Source organism: Numenius arquata, chromosome 25, assembly GCF_964106895.1.
Source record: "Numenius arquata chromosome 25, bNumArq3.hap1.1, whole genome shotgun sequence".
Lineage (NCBI taxonomy): Eukaryota > Metazoa > Chordata > Aves > Charadriiformes > Scolopacidae > Numenius > Numenius arquata.
In genome coordinates, this window is record NC_133600.1 from 1,017,164 (window position 1) to 1,037,987 (window position 20,824).

The following is a 20,824-nucleotide window of genomic DNA, read 5'->3' on the forward strand; positions in this document are numbered from 1 at the left end:
CACCCCGGCGATGGTCCCAGTGATCCCAGTGCCCACCTCAGGGTCATCCCAGCGACTCCACTTACCCTCCCCCACTGCTCCCAGCAACCCCCGTACCCCACGGCTGCTCCCAGTGACCCCAATGCCCACTCTTATGGTCCTAATGGCCCTCAGCCCCCCCGCACTGCTCCCAGTGACCCCAGTACTCTCCCTGGAGGGGGACCCACCAATCCCAGTACTGCCCATACTGCTCCCAGTATCCCCCCATTGCTCTCAGTAACCCCAGTATGGGATGGTCAGGGTGACCCCGGGATAGTCCCCCCATGATGCCAGTAGTCACCTCAGAGTCCCAGTGATCCCAGTATTCCCCTCACATTGCTCCCAGTGACCCCAGCATGCACCCAAGGTGGGGGTCCCCATGACCCCAGTAGTCAACCAAGTCCCAGTGACCCCAGTACTCCCCTCTCTGCTGCTCCCAGTGACCCCACTACCGCTCATACTGGTCCCAGTCACCCCAGTACCCCCATACTGCTCCTAGTGACCCCAGTGCCCCCCCAAAACGGGGGGGGGGGCTATGACCCCAGCAGTCACCCCAGCATCACAGTGACCCCAGTACACCCTTCAAGGGGGGGTCCTGTGACCCCAGTACTGCTCATGCTGGTTCCAGTCACCCAGTATTTACTGAAGAGGTGCCAGTCACCCCAGTACCTCCATACTGCTCCCAGTGACTCCAATATGTACCTAAATGGGGGGTCCCATGATGCCAGTAGTCACCCCAGCATCCCAGTGGCCCCAGTACTCCCCCCACAGTGCTCCCAGTAATCCCAGCACGCGCCCAAGTGGGGGATCCCCATGACCCCAGTGCTCACCTCAGCATCCCAGTGACCCCAATACTCGCATGCTGCTCCCAGTAATCCCAGCATGTGCCCAAGTGGGGGGTCCCCATGACCCCAGCAGTCACCTCAGTGTCTCAGTGACCCCAATACCCCCATGTTGCTCCCAGTGACTCCAATATGCACCCAGGTGGGGGGTCCCCATGATGCCAGTACACCCCCCCCACAGTGCTCCCAGTAATCCCAGCATGCGCCCAAGGGGGGGGATCCCCATGACCCCAGTGGTCACCCCATCCTCCCAGTGACCCCAGTACCCTCCCACACTGTTTCCAGCGCCCACCCTCAGGAGCCCCAGCACTCCCCGCGCCCTCACCCCCTTCCCCAACGCCCCCCAAAACCCCCCGGGGCTCGGAGCATCCCTCCCCGCCCCCCCCCCCCCCCCGGCGGCGGGAGGCGGAGCGGGAGGGGGGGGGGCGGGGGCAGAGCCGGCCGAGGTGGGGGGGGGCGGGGGCAGAGCCGGCCGAGGTGGGGGGAGCCCCGGCCGAAGAGGGGGGGAGCCCCGGGCCCGTCCGCAGCCCCGCCCCGCCCCGCCCCGCCCCGTCCCGTCCGGTGCCGGCGCTGCGGGCCGGTGGCGGCGGCGCGGCATGGCGGAGCCGCCGGCGGGAGCGGGGCCGGGGCCGGGGCCGTCGGGGCTGCCGCTGCGGGGCCGGTTGAGCTTCGCGGCCGGGCACTTTCTGAACGATCTGTGCGCTTCGCTGTGGTTCACCTACCTGCTGCTCTACCTGCACGCCGTGCTGGGCTACGGGCACCGCCTGGCCGGAGCCCTGCTGCTGGCCGGGCAGGCGGCCGACGGGCTCTGCACCCCGCTCCTGGGCTACGAGGCCGACCGCTCCGCCGGCTGCGGCCGCTACGGGCGGAGGAAGTCCTGGCACCTCGCCGGTGGGTGCTGCGGGGGGGTAGTGGTGCGGTGGTGTTCGGGGGGTGCTCTCGGGTGGAGCCCTGGAGTGTCCTGGGTGGAGATGGGTGGCCCCGGGGGAGCCTTTCTGGGGTGCAGCGCCAGCCCGGGGTTTCTTTCTGGGGTATGGGGTCAGCTCTGGGGGTGAGCGCCTTTCTGGGGTGCTCTGGGTGGAGATGGGTGGCCCCGGGGTTCCTTTCTGGGATATGGGGTCAGCTCTGGGGGTGAGTGCCTTTCTGGGGTGCTCTGGGTGGAGATGGGTGGCCCCAGGGGAGCCTTTCTGGGGTGCAGCGCCAGCCCGGGGTTCCTTTCTGGGGTATGGGCTCAGCTCTGGGGGTGGGTGCCTTTCTGGGGTGCTCTGAGTGAGGGGCGTCAGCCCCGGGAGTGACTTTCTGGGGTGGGGTTCAGACCTGGGGATGCCCTGGATGGGCAGGGAACCAGGGAGCCTTTTTGGGGTGCCCTGGGGGTGGTACAGGGCCAAGAGAACCTTTCTGGGATGCCCTGAGTAGAGAGGGATGGCCCCAGGGGAGCCTTTGTGGGGTGCAGCACCAGTCCTGGGTTCCTTTCTGGGATGTCCTGGCAGGGAACGGGGCCAAGAGTGCCTTTCTGGGGTGCTCTGAGGGGAGGTCAGACCCAGGGATGACTTTCTGGGGTGGGGTTCAGCCCTGGGGATGCCCTGGGTGGGAGGGGAACCGGGGAGCCTTTCTGGGGTGCCCTGGGTGGAGGGGCTTGGTCCTAGGGAAGCCCTCCTGGAGCCCCCTGCCTGGCAGGGGGCACAGCCCCTGTGGCAGTGAGGTAGGGACTGGGATCCCCCCAGATGGAGAGAGGCAGCCCCAGGGGTGAGCGGAATTGGGTGCCCTGGGGTGGAAGGGAGCAGCCCCCCCATGGAAGAGGGGCTGCCCTGGGTGGGGGGTGAACCAGCCCTAGGCAGTATCGGGGTTGGGAGGGGCAGCCCCCTGAAGGGGGGAAGATGGGCCCAGGGTTGCCTGCATGGACGGTGACAGACCGGGAGGTGCCTTTCTGGGGTGCCCCATAGGGAGGTGCAGCGACCCCATGGCAGTGAGAGTGTGCCCCATGTGTAGGGGACAGCGGGGTGCTCTGGGATCCCCCAGGCATGGATGGCTGAACCTGGATGGGAAAGGGAAACCGCGATGTCCCCATCTTGCTTGGGCACTGTCCCCATCCCAGTGGTGGGTGCTGCCTGGGTGCTCGTAGCCAGGTGTCCCTGCTGTCCCTCAGGCCACCCCTAAACAGCGGCGGGGGTCTGCAGGGTGTCCCTGTGTCCCCCTGCATGGGGGTGGCATCGAGTTGTGTGCTTGGATGGTTGATGCTACAGCAAAAACGAGACCGACAGTAAAATCTGGGCTTTCCCGGGAGCCCGGGGGTTTACCTGGGACTTGCCAGTGGCCAGGCAGCACTCGGTTGTCCCCATGGGTGACCACGGGGCCCTTGCCCCATGTGCAGTGTTTGCTGGCAGCGCTGCCTGGCTGCGGTGAGCAAGGAACCCGTGGGGATGAGGGGGAGGCACCGGCTCAGCGTGACTTATTACCAGGCACTCGTCTTGCGTCGTGCCCTGGGGTCAAAAAATGCAATGAAGTGCAGGGGCTGGTGGGGACTTCTGTGTCGAGGTCCCTCTCTGAGGGGACAGCGTGACCTGGAGAAGGGTCCTCAGTGCCATGACCGGTGCAGGAGCCTGCCCCGTCGCTGCTGACCTGGCGATGGGGACCGGAGCAGTTAGCGTGAAGAAATGTCCAACGACAGCCAGAGATAAAGACCCCCCCGTGTTTCCTCCCACTAACGCCCGAGCACTGGCTCTCCCGGAGCGGACCCGTGCGGAGGGAGGACGGTTGTAGTGTGGGTGCTCTTATCTTGATCCCAAATTTATCTTGGCCAACCACTTCATGCAACCCAACGATGGCCTGATTCGGTGGCTGATCTCTCTGCAGTTTTGCTTGGCACGTCAGGGAGGGTGGTAGGGGGCGTGGGGGGCAGCTTCACCCCCCGCCGCAGTGTCAGCTTGATCTGTGCCCCAGATTTAGGGAAGTGACTGTGTGCTTCCCCTCCTCCCCAGGCAGGTTCGCTGCCAAAGGGGAAGTCGTGAATCACAGCTTGCACGGGGGACTGTGCTACCCCAAGTGGCTCCGCTCCCTGCCTGGCCCTGGGGGACGGAGGCACAGATGGAGCTGCGTTTCCCTGGCCGGAGCACGGGTTATTCCTACATTGACCACGGTGCGACCGAGCGGGGCCGGCAAACCTGTTGGAACTGGCTGTGCCGGTACCGCTCTGGGCACACTCGGTCACGCTGCGGCGAGATGCTTCGTGTGGGAGCGGAGCGGCTCGTCTGGTGGCAACTCGTGCTCAGATCAGAGGAAACGTTGTGAAACCGCAGTCTCGGGGTGGTAGGGGGGAGATACCACGAGTTGCTATCGGTGGCATCTCCCCACCGCGGTGCTGGGCTGCCAGTGCCGGCGGTCCTGGGTGGCTCACCCCACATGCCGGCTTTTACTGGGGGGCGGCTTCCTGCCGCAGCGGGGTGGGCAGGGTGAGCGGCTCTTTGCTGCCTGTCGGAGCCAGTCTGGCAGCGCCGTTCCAAATTCCCTGCCCCGGGGACGTGTCCCGGCAGCCTGGCATCCCTGTGATCCTGCCCTGCAGGGCCAGGAGATGAGAGCCTGGACCTCTGCTGCCTGCCCCGGGGTGCTGCAGAGATGGGCAGGGCAGTCTTGGGGGTCTCTGGCTCACAGTGAAGCTGAGTTCGCTTGGGTAGAGCTGGGGACATGTGAGTGTAGGGATGCAGCCCACACGGCTCCATGGGGGTGGCCCCCGTGGTGGGCACTGACTGTCCCTGGGGGCCATGAGGAGGAGGGAGTGACAGGAGTCTTCTGCGTGTGTGATGGCAGCAATGGTGCGGGGGCTGATGCAGTGGCTGCAGCAGCCTAGGGACCACAGCTCCTGCCCCAGCTCCCCTGGGGACCTGGGCAAGTCCCTCACAGCCCTTAGGGGTCCCACAGGACCCTGGGACTGAGGAGGGGGCAGAGCCGCCCTGATCCTCCAGACGGGGCTCGGTTAAAACCAATACCCCTGTAGCAGGGAACAGAGGAGGCCTGGTCTGGGTGGTTTGTCTGGGGCAGAGACAACATGGTGTGCCCAAGTCACAGAATCACAGACTGGTTTGGGTTGGAAGGGACCTTAAAGCCCACCCAGAGCCACCCCCTGCCCTGGGCAGGGACACCTCCCACCAAACCAGGTGGCTCCAAGCCCCCTCCAACCTGGCCTTGAACCCCTCCAGGGATGGGGCAGCCACAGCTTCTCTGGGCAACCTGGGCCAGGCTCTCACCACCCTCACAGCAAAGAAGTTCTTCCCCACATCTCATCTCAATCTCCCCTCTTCCAGTGTCAAACCCTTCCCCCTCCTCCTAGGGCTCCCCTCCCTGATCCAGAGTCCCTCCCCAGCTTTCCTGGAGCCCCTTGAGGGACTGGAAGGGGCTCTAAGGTCTCCCTGGAGCCTTCTCTTCTCCAGGCTGAACCCCTCCGACTCTCTCAGCCTGTCCTCACAGCAGAGGGGCTCCAGCCCTCCCGGCATCTCCGGGGCCTCCTCTGGCTCTGCTCCAACAGTCCCCTGTCCTTGGGGAGCTCCTAGAGCACGAGAGCCAGCTCTGAGCTGATGCAGGGCAGCACCCAGCACCCTGCCGGGGTCCTTGCTCGGGATGGATCCAGGCTGGAATTGTCACTGCCTGCCCTCAGTGCAAGGAGAACAGCTTTGTCCCAGCCCTGTGGCAGCTGGGGTGGCTGAGCCATGTGGAAGCGATGGGGAGGAGGAATTGCCATTCACAAGCGAGAGGAGGAGAAATTGCTCCTGAGAAGGAGGATCTTGCGGATCTTGCAAGGTCCCCTGGAGAGGGGACCTTGGGGACATGGCAAAGCGCTGTGGTTTCCCCTCACTTATAGGAACAAGTTCCTGTGGCTCTTTAGCAGCGGTCCGTGGAGCCAGGGACACGCAGGACAGGGCATGGGCTGTCTCCACGTTGGCGCCTGGGCCTCAGGAGCATCTCAGCAGATTTGCTCCGTAACCTTGTGACAGGGGAGGGAGAAGCCAGCCTGTCCCTGCCTGCTCCAGGCAGGCGTCCCCACGCCAGCGTCCCCGCCGTCACGCTGCGACAGAGGGAGGAGCCTGGCCCTGCTGTCCCTGACTCAGCCGGGACCTTCCCGTGGCTCCGAGCCCAGCGTGGGGGGCAGATCTGCTCCTGTCCCCCCCCGTTGCACCGGGGGTGTCCCTGGCCACCGCTCTGCAGGTGACTTCTGCAAGCGTGGAGGGAGCGTGGGTCCCTCTGCCAGCCCCATGGGAGATGGGACAAGGGGACAGACGGGCTGGCCCTGTGCCTGCGGGACAGCCCGGAGCCCTCCTGGCCCTCGGGGCGCCTTATCACCTGTGGGCAGGCGGCAGGGCGGCCTGTGTCCTTGGGGCTGGTTATCTGCAGGCTGGAGATGGGGACAGGTGGCTGTGTGTCGTGATGGCATGAGGGTCTGTCCTCTGGCATTTTGAGGGGGACAGAGCGGGTGTGAAATGGACTTTTTTGGGGGGGAACTTGACTGGGGAAAAGTCTGCTGAAAAGTGTCTGCATGTCTGTCTCGCCGCTGGGTGCGAGAGGGAAGGGCATCACCCTGTGGAGGATAGGGTGAGGGGGGGTCTGGGGCTCCAAGCCCACCTCCTTCCCCAACCCTGTGGGGTAGGACCTGTCCCAGCAGAGGGCTGTCTGTGTCTGTCTGTCTGAGCCAACAGGGACCGTTGGGGTCCCAGGGAAACAGGGTTTGCAGCTTCTCACCACTCCACTCTCTTCCCAGGCACCACCTGCGTCCTCGTGTCCTTCCCCTTCATCTTCAACCCCTGCCTGGGTTGCAAGGAGAGCACTCCACAGTGGGCAGCCTTCATCTACTACCTCCCCTTCATCATCATCTTCCAGTTCGGCTGGGCGGCCACGCAGATCTCCCACCTCTCCCTCATCCCCGAGCTGGTGACCAGTGACCATGAGAAGGTTGAGCTCACGGCTTTCAGGTGAGCATGGCCAGACCTGGGTGTCCCCTGAACCCGGGGGAGCAGCCCTGCCTGTGCCAGGTCCCATCGCTTGTGTGACAAGAGGTCCCCTGTGTGCCAGGGGTCTGATGTCCCCTGTGTGCCATGGTACACGAGCCCTCGGTACAGCAGGATTGGGACTGGGCTTTGTGGGTGTCCTGCAGCATGTGTCCAAGTGACACTGGTCTTCTGGGTTGGTGGCCCAAACCCTTTGGTAGCAGGAGGGAATGTCCTGATGCCAGGGATGTTGGTGACACAGCCCATGGGGCACTTCCCTGAGCTGGGGACACTTCTCCTTCGGGGCTGGAGGGTGATGCTCACAGGGGAGGGATGGAATCCTCCCCTTGGATGCCCGTGGGGGGTGGTGGGCAGGGACCTGTTGGGGCTGTCCTGTGGGTAGGGATGCCCCCAGGGCCAGGCTGGGCAGTGCCTGCAGCTCTGTGTGGGGAGCACGGCTCAGCGCCACGTACCTGGCAGGATCAGGCTGTGGGAAGGAGTGTTCAGATAGAACAGGGCTTGGTTGTCTCCCCAGTGGGAGGAAGTTCCCCTCGCGGCAGATGAGCAGGGACTGCAGTGGGGCAGGGAGGATGTGGGGCAGTGCTGGGGACAAGGAGTCCGGCTCTGGGGACACCGGGATGGGCAGCTTGGGGCATCCTTGGGGCAGAGGGGAGCTGTGACTATGGACAGACTGATCTGGAGGGGTCTTGGTTTCCTCCCAGTTACACCCCAAGGCTTGGATTGGGCATGCTGGGAGGTGCACCAGTAAGGCTAATGCCTGGCCAGATGCTGCGTGCTCTTGGAGGTGTCACCTCAGCAATGACACGGGGTACAAAGCTGGCTGTAGCATGCCTGGCTTGGAGGGCAGCCTACGATCGAGGTGTCCCTGCTGTGCCTGGAGCTGTGCTTGTCCCTCCACGTTACCCTGAGGTGCTCTGTCCCCTCAGGTACGCCTTTACCGTCATGGCCAATATCACTGTCTATGGCCTGGCCTGGCTCCTGCTGAACTTCCAGGTGGACCAGCCCGACCGCACAGAGCACCTGGGCATCCAGGATGTCCCTATATTTCGGGTAAGTGCCAGGGCTCAATCCCTGGGGTCCTCTCTGCCCTGGGTGACATGTGAGCCAGCAGAGTGCCCAGGTGGCCAAGGAGGCCAACAGCATCCTGGCCTGTGTCAGCCATAGTGTGGCCAGCAGGACCGGGGCAGTGACTGTCTCCCTGTGCTGGGCACTGGTGAGGTCCCACCTCGAGGGCTGTGTCCAGTTTTCGGCCCTTCACGACAGGAAGGACATTGTGGGGCTGGAGCGGGTCCAGAGAAGGGCAACGGAGCTGGTGAGGGGTCTGGAGCACAAGTCTTGTGAGGAGCAGCTGAGGGAGCTGGGGGTGTTCAGCCTGGAGAAAAGGAGGCTGAGGGGAGACCTTCTCGCTCTCTACAACTCCCTGAAAGGAGGGTGTAGCCAGGGGGGGTTGGTCTCTTCTCCCAAGGAACAGGCTATGGGACAAGAGGAAGCGGCCTCAAGTTGCCCTACCTCAAGAGGAGGTTTAGGATGGATATTAGGAATAGCGTCTTCCCCGAAAGGGTTGTCAAGCCTTGGAAGAGGCTGCCCAGAGCAGTGGTGGAGTCACCATCCCTGGAGGGATTTAAAAGCCAGCAGACGTGGTGCTGAGGGACATGGGTGAGTGGTGGTTTGGGCAGGGTTGGGTTGGTGGACTCGATGCTCTGAAAGGTCCCTTCCAACCATAAGGATTCTGTGATTCTAAGGCTCAGCTGGGGAGGTATCTGAGGGAGTGAAATAGCAGAGCCCTGAAATCCCACCTACTGCACTGGGCAGGGGCCTCACTGAGCTCTCCCTGGGTTTTTGGGAACCCCTCTTTATCACCAGACTGTGGGGGGGTGGATGACGGGCAGGCAAAGGGCACCCCCTGCTCTGCTTACCCCCCTCTGCCTCACCCAGAACCTGTCCCTCATTGTGGTGGGGCTGGGGGCCGTGTTCTCCCTCATCTTCCACCTGGGCACCAAAGAGAAGCCGTACCCGCTGGGCTCGCTGCCCCAGCTGGAGGAGGGCACGCCACTGCTGCAGAAGGAGGCTCCGACCGCCCCGAGCCCACTGCTGATCTGGAGAGACTGGCTGCTGGAGCCTGCCTTCTACCAGGTATGGCTGCGGGCAGAGCTCGTGGTGCCTCTGATGGGCTGCCACCCTGCCCAGATGCTGTGGGCACCCTCTGGTGCAAGTGAGGATGGAGAATTGGGCTCTACTGGGCACCCATCTACCACCCGTGGGCATCTGTGCCATGGCAGGGTTAGGCATGGAAGGTGCCAGCCTTTCCCTCCCACCCTGAGCGGTGCTGCTCTGTCTCTGTCCCCTCACAGGTCGCGGTGCTCTACATGTCCACCAGGCTCATCGTCAACCTGTCCCAGACCTACATCGCCATGTACCTGACCAACTCACTGCTGCTGCCCAAGGTGGGCACAGGGCAGGTCCCTGCCTGCGTCTTGAGGTCGCGTGGACAGGGGTCCTGTGCCAACGGTCTGGAGCTCATCTGTCTTCTCCCTGTCTCTTGCAGAAATACATCGCTACCATCCCCCTGGTGATGTACATCAGTGGCTTCCTCTCCTCCCTCCTCATGAAGCCCGTGAATAAGTGGATAGGTCGAAATGTGAGTCCGGGAGGGGGGGGCTGGTGACGTTTGAGTTAGACTCGAGCAGGGGCCCAGGGGCCAGATCCTGATCACACGAGTGAGCAGAGCACTCGGCACACCTGAGCCTGGCTGGAGAGCTGGGGCTGTTGGAGCAGGGCAGAGGAGGCCCCAGAGATGCTGGGAGGGCTGGAGCCCCTCTGCTGGGAGGACAGGCTGAGAGAGTTGGGGGGGTTCAGCCTGGAGAAGAGAAGGCTCTGGGGAGACCTTAGAGCCCCTTCCAGTCCCTAAACGGGGAGGCTCCAGGAAAGCTGGGGAGGGACTCTGGATCAGGGAGGGGAGCCCTAGGAGGAGGGGGAAGGGTTTGACACTGAAAGAGGGGAGATGGAGATGAGATGTGGGGAAGAACTTCTTTGCTGTGAGGGTGGTGAGAGCCTGGCCCAGGTTGCCCAGAGAAGCTGTGGCTGCCCCATCCCTGGAGGGGTTCAAGGCCAGGTTGGAGGGGGCTTAGAGGGTTGGAGCCACCTGGTCTGGTGGGAGATGTGCCTGCCCAGGGCAGGGGGTGGCACTGGGTGCACTGTAAGGTCCCTTCCACCCCAAACCTCTTGCATCTTCTGCAGATGCCACCCTGCTGCAGCATCCACTGCTGCACAGTGCAGGGGGTGGGAAAAGTGGGGGGACATGGGCCTGTCCTGCACAGTCTGAGGCTGGGGAAAGCGATGTTGGTCCAGAGTCAGCCCTGAACCGGGCTGGAAGAGCCCCATGGTCCCCATGAGAGGCAGAGGGAGGGTTTGGCTGAGGTAGTCATTGGGGTCTGCAGTGCCAGCAGGAGGGGTCTGCCTCTCCAGTGCATCCTCCTTCACCCTCCCTAGTGAGCCTCCACCTCTCCTCCCAGTTGGGTGTCCCCGTGTCCTGTGCAAGCACCCTCAGCTCGTAGGCTGCGGCCAATGCTGTAAGACAGCCTGGACCACTGCGAGGTGTTTGGGGGCTCCTTGTTTCAAACCAGCTGGGAGGGAGCCAGGGCTGTCCCCCGTGGGTTGTCAGCAGCAGGTGGCCCCCGTGCCCTTCCCACTGGCCCCTGCCTCGCTGGGTGTCAGTCGAGCCGGGGTCTGAGCTGTTCCTTCTCCCTTGTCCCCACGCTGGCCCGGAGCAGCTGACCTACTTCGTGGGCATCCTGGTCATCTTGGCCTTTGCCTCCTGGGTGACGCTGGCCAGGCAGATGGGAGCGGAGATCTACGGGGCAGCCGTGCTGCTCGGGGCTGGCTCCGCTACCATCCTTGTCACCTCCCTCTCCATGACGGCAGACCTCATCGGCACCAACACGGTATGTCTGCTCCTGCTGGCCGGGCCGGACTGGGCTGTCACTGCAGGGCTCAGAGCCTGCGGGATGGGGCAGTGACTGGTGCGAGGCCGGGGGGCCGGGGAGCCCTGAGAGGGGGCTGCGCTGTGGGGCACAGGCAGCCCCATTCCCTGTGCCCAGGCCCTGCTGTAATATGGGCTCTGCCCATGAGAGGGCACAAGGCTCTCACTGCCAGCGCCTGCTGGCCTCAGCGCAGCCGCCATGAGGTTTCCTCTCCCCTTGCAGCACAGCGGTGCCTTCGTCTACGGCGCCATGAGCTTCACAGACAAGATGGCCAACGGCCTGGCTGTGATGGTGATCCAGAACCTGCACCCGTGCCCGTAAGCATCCCTGCGGGGCGGGAACCCTGCCACTGGCAGCTCCAGCCACATGGCTGGGGGGCCAAGCAGCAAATGTCCCTGGTTCAGAGCGAGACACGGGTAGAAACCAGCTCCGATTTGTCTTAAATCCTGCCTCAACTCCTCTTCTGGCCCTAGGCGAGGGATGCACGAAGGGGCTGGGGATCTCAGTGTCTGGGGTGCTGCCCTCCATCCTTGCCCTGGTCCTTTCCCTCACATCCCAGTGTGAACCAGTCCTGACCCCAAGGACATGGGGCTGCTGTCAGCAGCCCCAGGGCACTGGGGACCACTGGGCCATGCTCCAGCCTTGGCCCCCAAGCCACGTCCCTGCCCTCTTCCTGCAGGACTGAGCTCTGCTGCTCTGCCTGTGTCAGCTTCTACCACTGGGTGATGGTGTTGGTCACTGGAGGCATTGCCGTCGCCGCCGTCGCCTCTCTGTGCTGCATCATGATCTGGCCCATCCGTATCCGCTACCGTGAGTGGGGCTGGGGCCACTGGGGGGAGCCGGGGATGTGCCTGGGGGCACTGGGAGCCCTGTGTTCTGTGCCAGCCTGGGCTAAAGCAAAAGTGTCTTTCCAGATGTCCCCAGCTGTGGGATCCCTGTCCCAGCTGGGGGTGCGGTGGCAGGGTTGGCTGCGGGAACACTCGTAGCCCTGCCCGGGGGGGACCCTCATGGGACAGGGCCACCATCCCACCTCTGCAGCTCTTGGCAGCTCTGGCCCTGGAGCCAGGGGCTGTGCCTGCCCACTGTGCCCTGCAGGAAGGCAGGATCCACCCCTGCCGTGGCCGTGCTGACCCTCGGGTCACCGAGGGGTGACAGGGGCTGCTCTGCGTGCTGGTAGCCCAATGTGGGGGATGGGTTGCCCCTTGCCAGGCCGGGGTCGCAGGCACCAGTGGCTCAGTGCCTGCTGAGCAGCTGGCTCTGCCCCACTGGGTGCCTGTGTCTTGCTGTGGGGTGGGGGGAAGAGGACAGACCCCCCCATGCTGCCTTGGGGACATGGTGGCAGCGGCTGGAGAGTCCAGAAGGTCCAGCCCAGTGCGTGATGGGCCACCCCAGCAGCCGTGATGGCTCCTAACCTGTCCCTCCCCTCCCGTCCCCACAGGTGCTGTCTGCGTGCAGGGGCTGAGCGGAACGCAGACGTCCTACAGCGGGACGGACAGCATGGAGGGACAGGGCCGCAGCGGTACCCTCAACTGAGCGGGGCCCCTGTCCTTGGCCACCCCGGTGTCTGCACCCAGAGGGACCCCCATGGCAGGGGAGGGGGCACCTGGGCCCCGTCTCCCCGTCACCTTGCACTGGACTCGTTGTCCCCCCACCCCGTGCCCTGCCTGGGGACACATGAAGGATGTCACCCTGTGCTTGCACAAGTGTAACACTAGAAGGCCCTGGGCCGGTGTTTTGCGGGGGTCGCTCCCGGCATAGGGGGGGCGGACGCCCGGCCCTCGGTTTTAACCTGCTTTTGTAAGGTCAGTATGTACAAACGGCACTTTTTAAAGAAGGAGAAAAAAGGAGAGGAAAAAAAAAAAGAAAAAAAAAAAAAAACAAACACAACAACAACAAAGCACCTCTAACCGTGGATAAATGGCCCCTGTGTCTTCCCTGCCCCAGGGCCTTGGCGACCGCCACGGCTGAGGAGGGCAGAAGCAGTGTAGAGGATTTGGGGGGTGCACAAGGGCTCTCTTGGGGTTTAAGCCGACGTAATTCCCCTTTTCTCCGTTATTCCCCAGCACCGGGGAGGGGTGGATTATCCTCAGGAAAGGAGAGCTGCCTTCAAGATGGCCGCCCTCAACAAGGATGGCGGCTGCGCCCGCAAACAAAATGGCTGCCGCGCAGCAGCGCTGGAGCCTAACGATTGGCTCCCGCGCCGCTGTTGCCGCCTCCCCGGGGCAGGGCAGCCAATGGGAGCTCTCCTTGATGTAGCGCGGCGGCGTCGGGGTCCCCAGTGCCCCCCGGTGGCTCCGGGCGCCTTGGGGGGTCCTTGGGGGACGGGGCTGGGTCCCGGAGGGGACAGGGCTACGTTCCGGGGCGGGGACGGAGCTGGGGGGACGACGACAGGGCTGGGTCAGGGGGGTACAAATGGGTGCTGCGGGGACAGGGATGAGCCCTGGGGGGGGACAAAGCTGGGGGGACGACGACACGACACAAGAGCTGAGTCCCGTCAGGACAGAAATGGGTCCCGGCGGGCCGGGGTTGAGTCCTGGGGTGACAGAAATGGGTGCTGGAGTGACAGAAATGGGTGCGGGGGGGGGGGGGGATCAAAGCTGGGGGCGGGGCAGAGCTGTGTCCCGGGGGCTGCAGCCCCCTCCCCCGCCGTGCCCGGGTTCATGGCGGTGCCCCCGGGCGTGGGGGGGGGGACACACACGACTGTGGGAAAGGCTTTATCAGCCCCGGTCCAGAGAGCGCGGGCTGAGGCGGGGTGGTGGCCCGGTGGCTTTGGCGCGTGGCCAGGTGGCCTTGGCACATGCCCCAGTGCCCCGGGGGGGGGGGGGGGGGCAGGGCCTCTCCCCATCCCGCTGCCCGCACCCCGGGCTCCGCTCGGACCCCCCCCAGCCCTGTCTTGCCGCCTCCTCGCTCTCCTCAGTGGGGCTCGACCTCGGGGGGGGCCACCTCCTGCCCCACGGCAGAGACCCCCGAGGGGGCTGGTGGCCAAACCCGCCTCACGGAGGGGCCGGGGCACAGGAGCCACTGTTCGGGGGGGTGGAGATGGGGAGCGGGCACGGGGCGGGGCGGGGGGGCAATGCTGGGGAGTCCCTGTAGTATTTGGGGGTGCTGTAGATTTGAGGCTGCCAGCTCGGCCTGGGCGGGGGGTGGATGACATCCCCCCCGCACACACTCCCCGGGGGTGTCACAGCGGTGCCCGCAGAGCACACCTTCACCCCCTGGGGGGTCACTCGGGTGTCCCCAGCGAGGGCAGGGGACGCTGCTCAGGCAGCTCTGCCCACGGTGGCTACACGTGGGGGTGGGTTTTAGCCCCCCTCTCCCTGGCCAGGGTCCCACACTGCATCAGGGCGCGGAGGGAGCCAGGGCCATGACTCCCCGGGGTGGGCGGCTGTGGGGTGAGGATTCTTTGTGCCCCTTTCCTCCCACCGGGGTCTGGCTGCTGGGGACACTGGGGCCAGTGCCAGCATCACCCGGGTGGCACTTGGCACTTCCCCGTGCAGAAGCTCCCCTGGCCCACGGGCCCAGTGAGGTGGCCATGGTGGCAGGGTGACTAACAGCCCACCGGGTGTGGGGGTGTGTGTGCGCACCAGTGATGCCCGGTCGCCCCTTTGCAGCTCCCGGGGTGCCCTGGGCTCGGTGGCACGGATTCCCACTGGCCACCCCCGGGCTGGTGTTTGCCCCGACGCCTCCCTGCGAACCTGCCGCGGCCCCGCCTGCTCGCCCTTCCTCGCCGGAGGAGGAGGAGGAGGAGGCGGCTGCGGGACGGGGACGGCTCTGGAAGGAGCGGGACAGGAGTTGGGGACACGGTGCAGGCGGGACGGGACGGGGGGGGCTCAGCCGTGCCCGCTGCCAGGTGAGGGGGGCAGGGGCCGCCCCGCCGAGGGGGCTCTGCTGCCCGCACCCGGGTCCGGCCACGGAGCCGTCGCCCTCGGGAGCCCGCCCGGCCGCGCACCCCGCTCCCCGCACCGGGGGGGACCCGGCACCCACCTGCTCGTGGGGAGCGGAGCTGGGGGTGCAGGGTGTCCGTCCCGGCCCACGCCGTCCCCCCCACCGCGCCGGGCGCCTCCGGGTGCGGGCTGGGGGCCGGTGCGGCGGGGAGGCGGCGGGGCCGGGGTGCGGCCGCTGCCGGAGCTGGTCGGTGCGATGGGGATCGCGCCGCTCCCTGCGGGAACTCGCCTCGGCCCCACGGCCCGCACCGCCGCCTGCGGGACCCCCCCCCCCCCCCCGGCCCCGCCGGGCAGGGCCGGGGAAACTGAGGCAGGGGGGCAGGCGGGGGGTGGTGCTGCCGGGGCACTGCCTGTCCCCGCGGAGATGCTGGGATGGGGGTGTGTGTACCCCACGGGAACACCGGGAGCCGAGGGGGCACCGGGGGGGCTGCCAGATGAGGGGACCCCTGTGCCACTGTGGGGTGGGAGAGCGCTTGTGCGACCAGGTGGGCTCGAGGTGGCACGAGTCCCATCGGGTCCCACTCCTGGTCCCGGCAGAGCCCTGACTCCATGTCCCTCCCGGGGGAGGGCCTGGCCGGGGACACCGCCGTGGGAACTGCTGTGCTGCAGGGGCAGGCAGTGGGGGGGACTGTCCCCCCCAACCTGCCCCCTCTCCCCCAGCTGCGTGGCGACCGGTGTCATGGCGGGGAAGCTGAGGCGGAGGGGACGGGGCGTGCTGGAGGAGAAGCGGTGGCAGAGCCTGGAGGAGAGGGGCAGTGCCCAGATGGAGCACCCTGTGCTGGCCAGGTGGGTGCTGGCCCCCCCGGAGACACGGCCCCTCCCTTCCTGCCAGTCTGTGTGGCCGTGCCCCCCCTGGGTGCTCCTGCCTGGGCGAGAGGACACGATGGCCGCGTGTGTGGCAGCCCCTCGGCTCACCCCCAGCCTGCTGCTTCCTGACAGATCCAAAACCTGTGACCCCTCCTTCTGCAAGGGGACAGTGGAGGCAGCAGCTGCGCAGGGACACCCATCCCCCTCGGTGAGTCTGGGGGCACCAGGGCCCGGGAGGGGGGATCCCCAACCTGCAGCCCTGGTGGGACGCTCTCCGTGGGGCAGGTGCCGAGGGAGTGGCAGAGGTGACAATGGTGCAGGGGGGCTGTGGGGTGCCCATGGGGACGAGGATGTGCCCCAAGCACCACCCCACGCCCTGGTCTTCCCCCCCCCCCAGCTGAGCAAACGCGCTGCCAGCTACCGCAAAGCCTTCGGGGAGCTCGCCGAGCAGGACATGCTGCTGGCCTGCTTCTCCTGCGCCTGGCAGAGAGAGGTGCCCTACCGTGGCCGCCTCTACATCTCCTCCCGCCACGTCTGCTTCCACTCCAGCCTCCTCCTCAAGGACATCAAGGTGGGCAGGGGACAGGCGTGGGGGCCAGTGGCTGCAGTGGGGGGGCACGGGCAGCAGCCAGAGACACGGTGACACTGCCTGTCCCCCCCAACCTGGCACAGGCGGTGGTCCCCGTTGCCTCCATCTCGGCCCTCAAGAAGACCAACACGGCGCTTCTGGTGCCCAACGCGCTCAGCATCCGCACGGCCGAGGGGGAGAAGGTGAGAGAGCGGGGACAGGGAGGGTTCTTGGAGGGCAGCTCAGCCCGGGGCTCTTTGGGATGTCCTGGTCTCCATGGCTGGGGGGCTCTGGGCTGTGACCGAGGGCACAAACCCTCTTCCTGCTCCCCGTCAGTTCCTCTTCATGTCACTGCGCCGGCGGGAGGCCACCTACCAGCTCCTGAAGTCGGTCTGCAAACACCTGCAGGTACCTGCTGTGCCGGACAGGGGGGCAGGCACCTGGGGGCTCTGTCCCCACCATTGTAGGGCCATTGGGGGTGGCTCCCCCCCCCCAGCAGCCCCTTTCATCTCCCCTTGTCCAGGACAACAGCTGGAGCCCTCCAGACTCTCCGGACTCCAAGGAAATCCTTAGGAAGCCTCTGGTAAGGCCAGGAAGTGGTCGGCAGGAGGAGTTCCCTGTGTCCCTGACCAGGGCAGGGGGTGGAACTGGATGATCTTTAAGGTCCTTCCAACCCAAACAGTTCCCCGATTCCATGATTTTGGGAGAGGGAGACGTGGCCCCGGGCCCCTGGGCTGGGATGAGCTTGGATGCAGTGGCAGCGTCGGTGCCTGGTCCCTGGGAAGGCTTTTGGGGGGAATACGTAGAATTGAGAAGCCCCATCCTGGGCTGGCGCAGACCCCAGGACCCTCAGGGGCTGGCACGAGTCCCATTGGATCCCACTCGTGTCCCCGTGGTCGTGGGGCGGGTGCCTTGGGGATGTGCATCGCAACTGGGGCTTGTTCTCTTTCAGACCTCGAGCCAGTCGGACCTGGAGCAGAGCACGCCGGGGACAGACAGCCTCCAGGAGCTGCCGGGTAAGTGGCTGCCCCACAGCCTGTCCCCCCCTTGCACGCTCAGAGCCCCCCTCCTTGTGCGACCCCTGTGTCTCTGCTCGCCCTTGGCTCTGCTTCCCATCCCCGGCCACGCAAGGTCCAAGAGGGACCGCACAGCCCTCGGCCACCTCAACAGTGTCTCCCGCAGCGCCAGGGAACGCAGGATGGGCTCCTTGTGGCCCCGTGTGCCCTGCTGGGTCCCCAGGATGCCCCGTCCCCTCCCTGGCACTCATGGAATGTCACCCGGTGTCACGCAGATGGGCCGAGCCCAACACCAAGGCAAGCGGAGGAGGATGAAGAGGTGGCGGTGGCTCTGATCAGCGGTGAGCGGGTGCCCTCAGCAAAGCCACCCAGCCCCCAGGGTGGGTCAGGGGGGCCTGGGGAGGGGGACACTGGTGGGGCTTGATCCCAGGGCTGGCCCCGGGCCCCACCAACTGCAGGGGCCAACTGGGGCTCCCAGCAGCCCAGTGGCACTGACACCACTTCATCCTGGCAGGGGGACCCCACACTGCGCTATGGGCCCAGACCATCGCGCCGCTGAGCCCCCTCAGCACCGTCATCCTCATCTACCTCCTGCTGTGAGTCCCTGGGGACCTGCTCACACACCCCCTGGGTCCCCGTCCCCGCTGTGGGCTCTCCTGTGGCCCCAACACCTCCCTGGCCATGGGAGCGTCCCCGTCCCCCTGTCCAGCTGTGACCCTGACACTGGCCTGTCCCCCAGGATGGTGGCCCTGCTGCTGTCCTCGAGCTACATCGGTCTGCGCATCGTGGAGCTGGAGCAGCAGTTGGCATCTGTGGGGGCTTGGCCAGACCTCAACCTGTCGCACCAGTGAGTGGGGTGGCCCCTCTGTCCCCAGTGCAGCAGAGACCCGCCTCACCCTGCCTCCCCCCCCCAGTTACAAGACGACGTGAGGCCAGCAAGGACTCAGCCATCATGGGGGCACCAGGCTTGGCCCCAGCCAAGGGGACAGGCTCGGGGGGGTTGTCTTCCAGCCCCCCCAGTACACCTGGAGACCCCACACAGGCTGTGGAGCTCTGTCTTGCTCCCCCCACCTCGAGCAGCAGCAGGAGGAACCCAGGCAGCTCCTGGTGGGGGAGCAGAGATACATGGGGGGGCTAGCTGGGGTTCAGGCACCCACCACCCACTCGTCCCCAGCCCCCCCCCCAGGCAGGCAGAGGGGGGCCTGGCGCCAGGCAAGGCAGAACTATTTAATTAATAAAGATGTGACCCCCCTCTGGGGGCACTCTGGGCTGGGGGGTGCCCCAGGATGCCCCTTCCCTGAAGACATGCAGTTGCCTTGTTCATTGGGACAAGAGGAGGGAGGCTATGAGCTCCCAACCCCAGGCAGGATCTGGAGGGCTGGGGGGGGCAACACCCGGCCAGGCCAGATGCCACAGGACCAGCACCAACCACTGCCCCCCCTGCACCCCCCCGCCACCCCCTGTCCTCTCTCTGCTCCCCAGGAAGGGGCCAGGGCAGCAGGACCAGTGGCTGTTACTGATGGGTGGAGGGGGCTCCAGGTGCTGAAGTCCATGGGGACGAACCCCGAGCTGCCCCACCAGCACCCAGGGGCTCCGACTGCGGGTGACAATCGGAAAGTGGAGGGGAAGAGGGTGGGAGGGGGTGCAGCTGGGGCCCCCACGGCCCTGCACCCAGCAAGGCCCCCCAGCTCTGACCATACCCCCCTGCCCCAGGATGGGGGCGCTCCTGCCAGAGGAAGGGCCCCCAGTGGGTGCAGGGTCCCATGTATGGAGCGGGACAGCAGGGTCCCCTCCCACAGGTGCTGGGGGGGGGGGCACAGCAGGACCTGCACCCCCACAGCAGCCCTTGAGCTCAACCCCATCTGGGGCCAGTTGAGGGGCCCTGGGGCTTCACCCCACCCCCGAGGGGGGGAAACTGAGGCACTGGCAGCTCCTCACCCCACTGTTTTCTCCTCCCAGGCTCCTGTGCCATCTCCCCTGCCCCTGACCCCCCCCAGCTCAGCTCCACACCTGGGGGCTGGGGACTCCACACCCTCTGGGTGGTGGGCGATGGGGGAGGCGAGGCTGCACCAGGGTCCCTCTGCCCCATGGTCCCCCAGCCCATGTGGGTGGCCTTCCAGCACACGGCCTGCCTCAGCCAGGGGGGCCTGGCCTGGCCCCCCCAGTTCTGTACTGGTTGTTCGGGTGGGAAGGAGCTGTCAGGGCTCCGCCCCCCGCAGCAGCACCCCAGGGCTCAAGCAGGGCAGGGAGCAGGCTTGTGGGGTGTCCTTAAAGGCAGTGGAGTCTGATGGGGCTGGAGGGGGGTGGTGGGGACCCCCCAAGCTGGTAAAAGCCGATACCTCCAGAGCTGGGGGGGGGGGGGGGCTCCTGCGGGGCCTCCAAGCCCAGGGCTGGGGAGGGGGGCAACTACACCCCCAGGGACTCCCTGCACCCCTCCCTGGAAAAGCAAAGAGGAGTCACGGAGCCCAAGAGACATAAACTCACAACTTGTTTAATGCCAGTTAGAATGTTTTACATGGAAAAGTTACAACGCTCGCTCTATATTTACTTTTTTTCCCCCCACCGTATGATGCCCTTACACAGAACAATGCCCCGCGGTCGCAGACTCTGTCACACAGACTCTGGGAGGACCCTTTGCTCGACCCGCCCGCAGGGCTCAGCGCTGGCCCATCACACCCCGAGGACACCAGTTTACCCCCTTTCACACAGCGCAGCACCCCCCATGCACCGCCAGCGTCCCCCCGCTGCCCCCCGGCACCCCCCTTGTGCTGCAGGGAGCACCCCCGGGAGCCCCGCTCCTGCCCCGGCAGCAGGAAGGAGTTTGGGCCAGGCTTTAACAGCGAACTCAATGGCTCGTTCTGGCCGCGCTCGTTAGCCAAGGGGCTCAGCCACAGGCCAGCCATGGCCCGGGGGTCAGCAGCCCTCCCTGCCAAGCCCCAGGAGAAGTCGGGATGAGCCAAGGCAGCTCCAAAGTGAAGGAAAAGGGAGAGATGTGGTTTGTGGAAGTCCCTGGCCAGAGAGGAGCAGGGTGTGGGGACGGAGCAGCGGGGGCTGCCCCATTCCCACCCATAGTGTCCCACTGGGAGCACTGGAGTTCCCACCGCCCCGGGGCTCCCCCGGAGAACGCTCCCACGCCACAAGGCAACAGGCAAACACCCCTCTCCTCTGCCATCCCCACGGGGCAGTGGGGAGCCCCGGCAGCACCATGCTCACCCTGTGTCACCCTGTGCTGCAGCTCTGCTGCCCAAATCCCTCCTCCCGCTCCAGAATGGGCACAAACCAGTGACACCACCCCCTGGCCTGTGCCCCCACCTCAACCATCTGCTCCTGCCCCGAGGAGAAAGCAGCATCTCCCAGGGTCAGGATTTAGGCAGGAGACAATCCACAACGGACAAAATCCACGGCAGCAGCTTCCAACCACCTCCCCCTGGTGTAACCACCCCCCGGGGTGGTGTCACCAGGACAGACACCCGTGACAGACCACGTCTCGCTGCAGGTGCCCCTTTGCTCCAAACCTTCTCACCAACTTAATGATCCGAGTTAATTTTACCACCCCTTCGGTGCCCTGTGGCAACCCCTCCACACCGTGACGTTTCACAGTGCCCATGAAGGGAACAAGCGACAAGAGAGGGGCTGGGGGGGGCCACCAGCTGGTT

The 20,824-nt window shown here is 65.7% G+C and overlaps 2 protein-coding genes across 2 annotated transcripts; both read left to right on the plus strand.

Annotated features, from left to right (window-relative positions):
* Nucleotides 1-1,456: 1,456 nt before the first annotated feature.
* On the plus strand, nucleotides 1,457-12,684 carry MFSD12 (major facilitator superfamily domain containing 12). The gene is made up of 10 exons (XM_074163775.1): nucleotides 1,457-1,751; nucleotides 6,607-6,817; nucleotides 7,780-7,903; nucleotides 8,789-8,986; nucleotides 9,205-9,297; nucleotides 9,399-9,491; nucleotides 10,624-10,794; nucleotides 11,056-11,150; nucleotides 11,513-11,643; nucleotides 12,272-12,684. The coding sequence occupies exons 1-10, from the start codon at nucleotides 1,457-1,459 to the stop codon at nucleotides 12,364-12,366; spliced, it is 1,506 nt and encodes a 501-aa protein (XP_074019876.1). The 3' UTR covers nucleotides 12,367-12,684.
* A 2,772-nt stretch (nucleotides 12,685-15,456) lies between these two features.
* LOC141475604 (GRAM domain-containing protein 2A-like) lies at nucleotides 15,457-18,019 on the plus strand. The gene is made up of 10 exons (XM_074164045.1): nucleotides 15,457-15,563; nucleotides 15,717-15,900; nucleotides 15,982-16,155; nucleotides 16,257-16,355; nucleotides 16,489-16,560; nucleotides 16,676-16,735; nucleotides 17,105-17,168; nucleotides 17,444-17,548; nucleotides 17,683-17,764; nucleotides 17,908-18,019. The coding sequence occupies exons 1-10, from the start codon at nucleotides 15,457-15,459 to the stop codon at nucleotides 18,017-18,019; spliced, it is 1,059 nt and encodes a 352-aa protein (XP_074020146.1).
* Nucleotides 18,020-20,824: the final 2,805 nt, after the last annotated feature.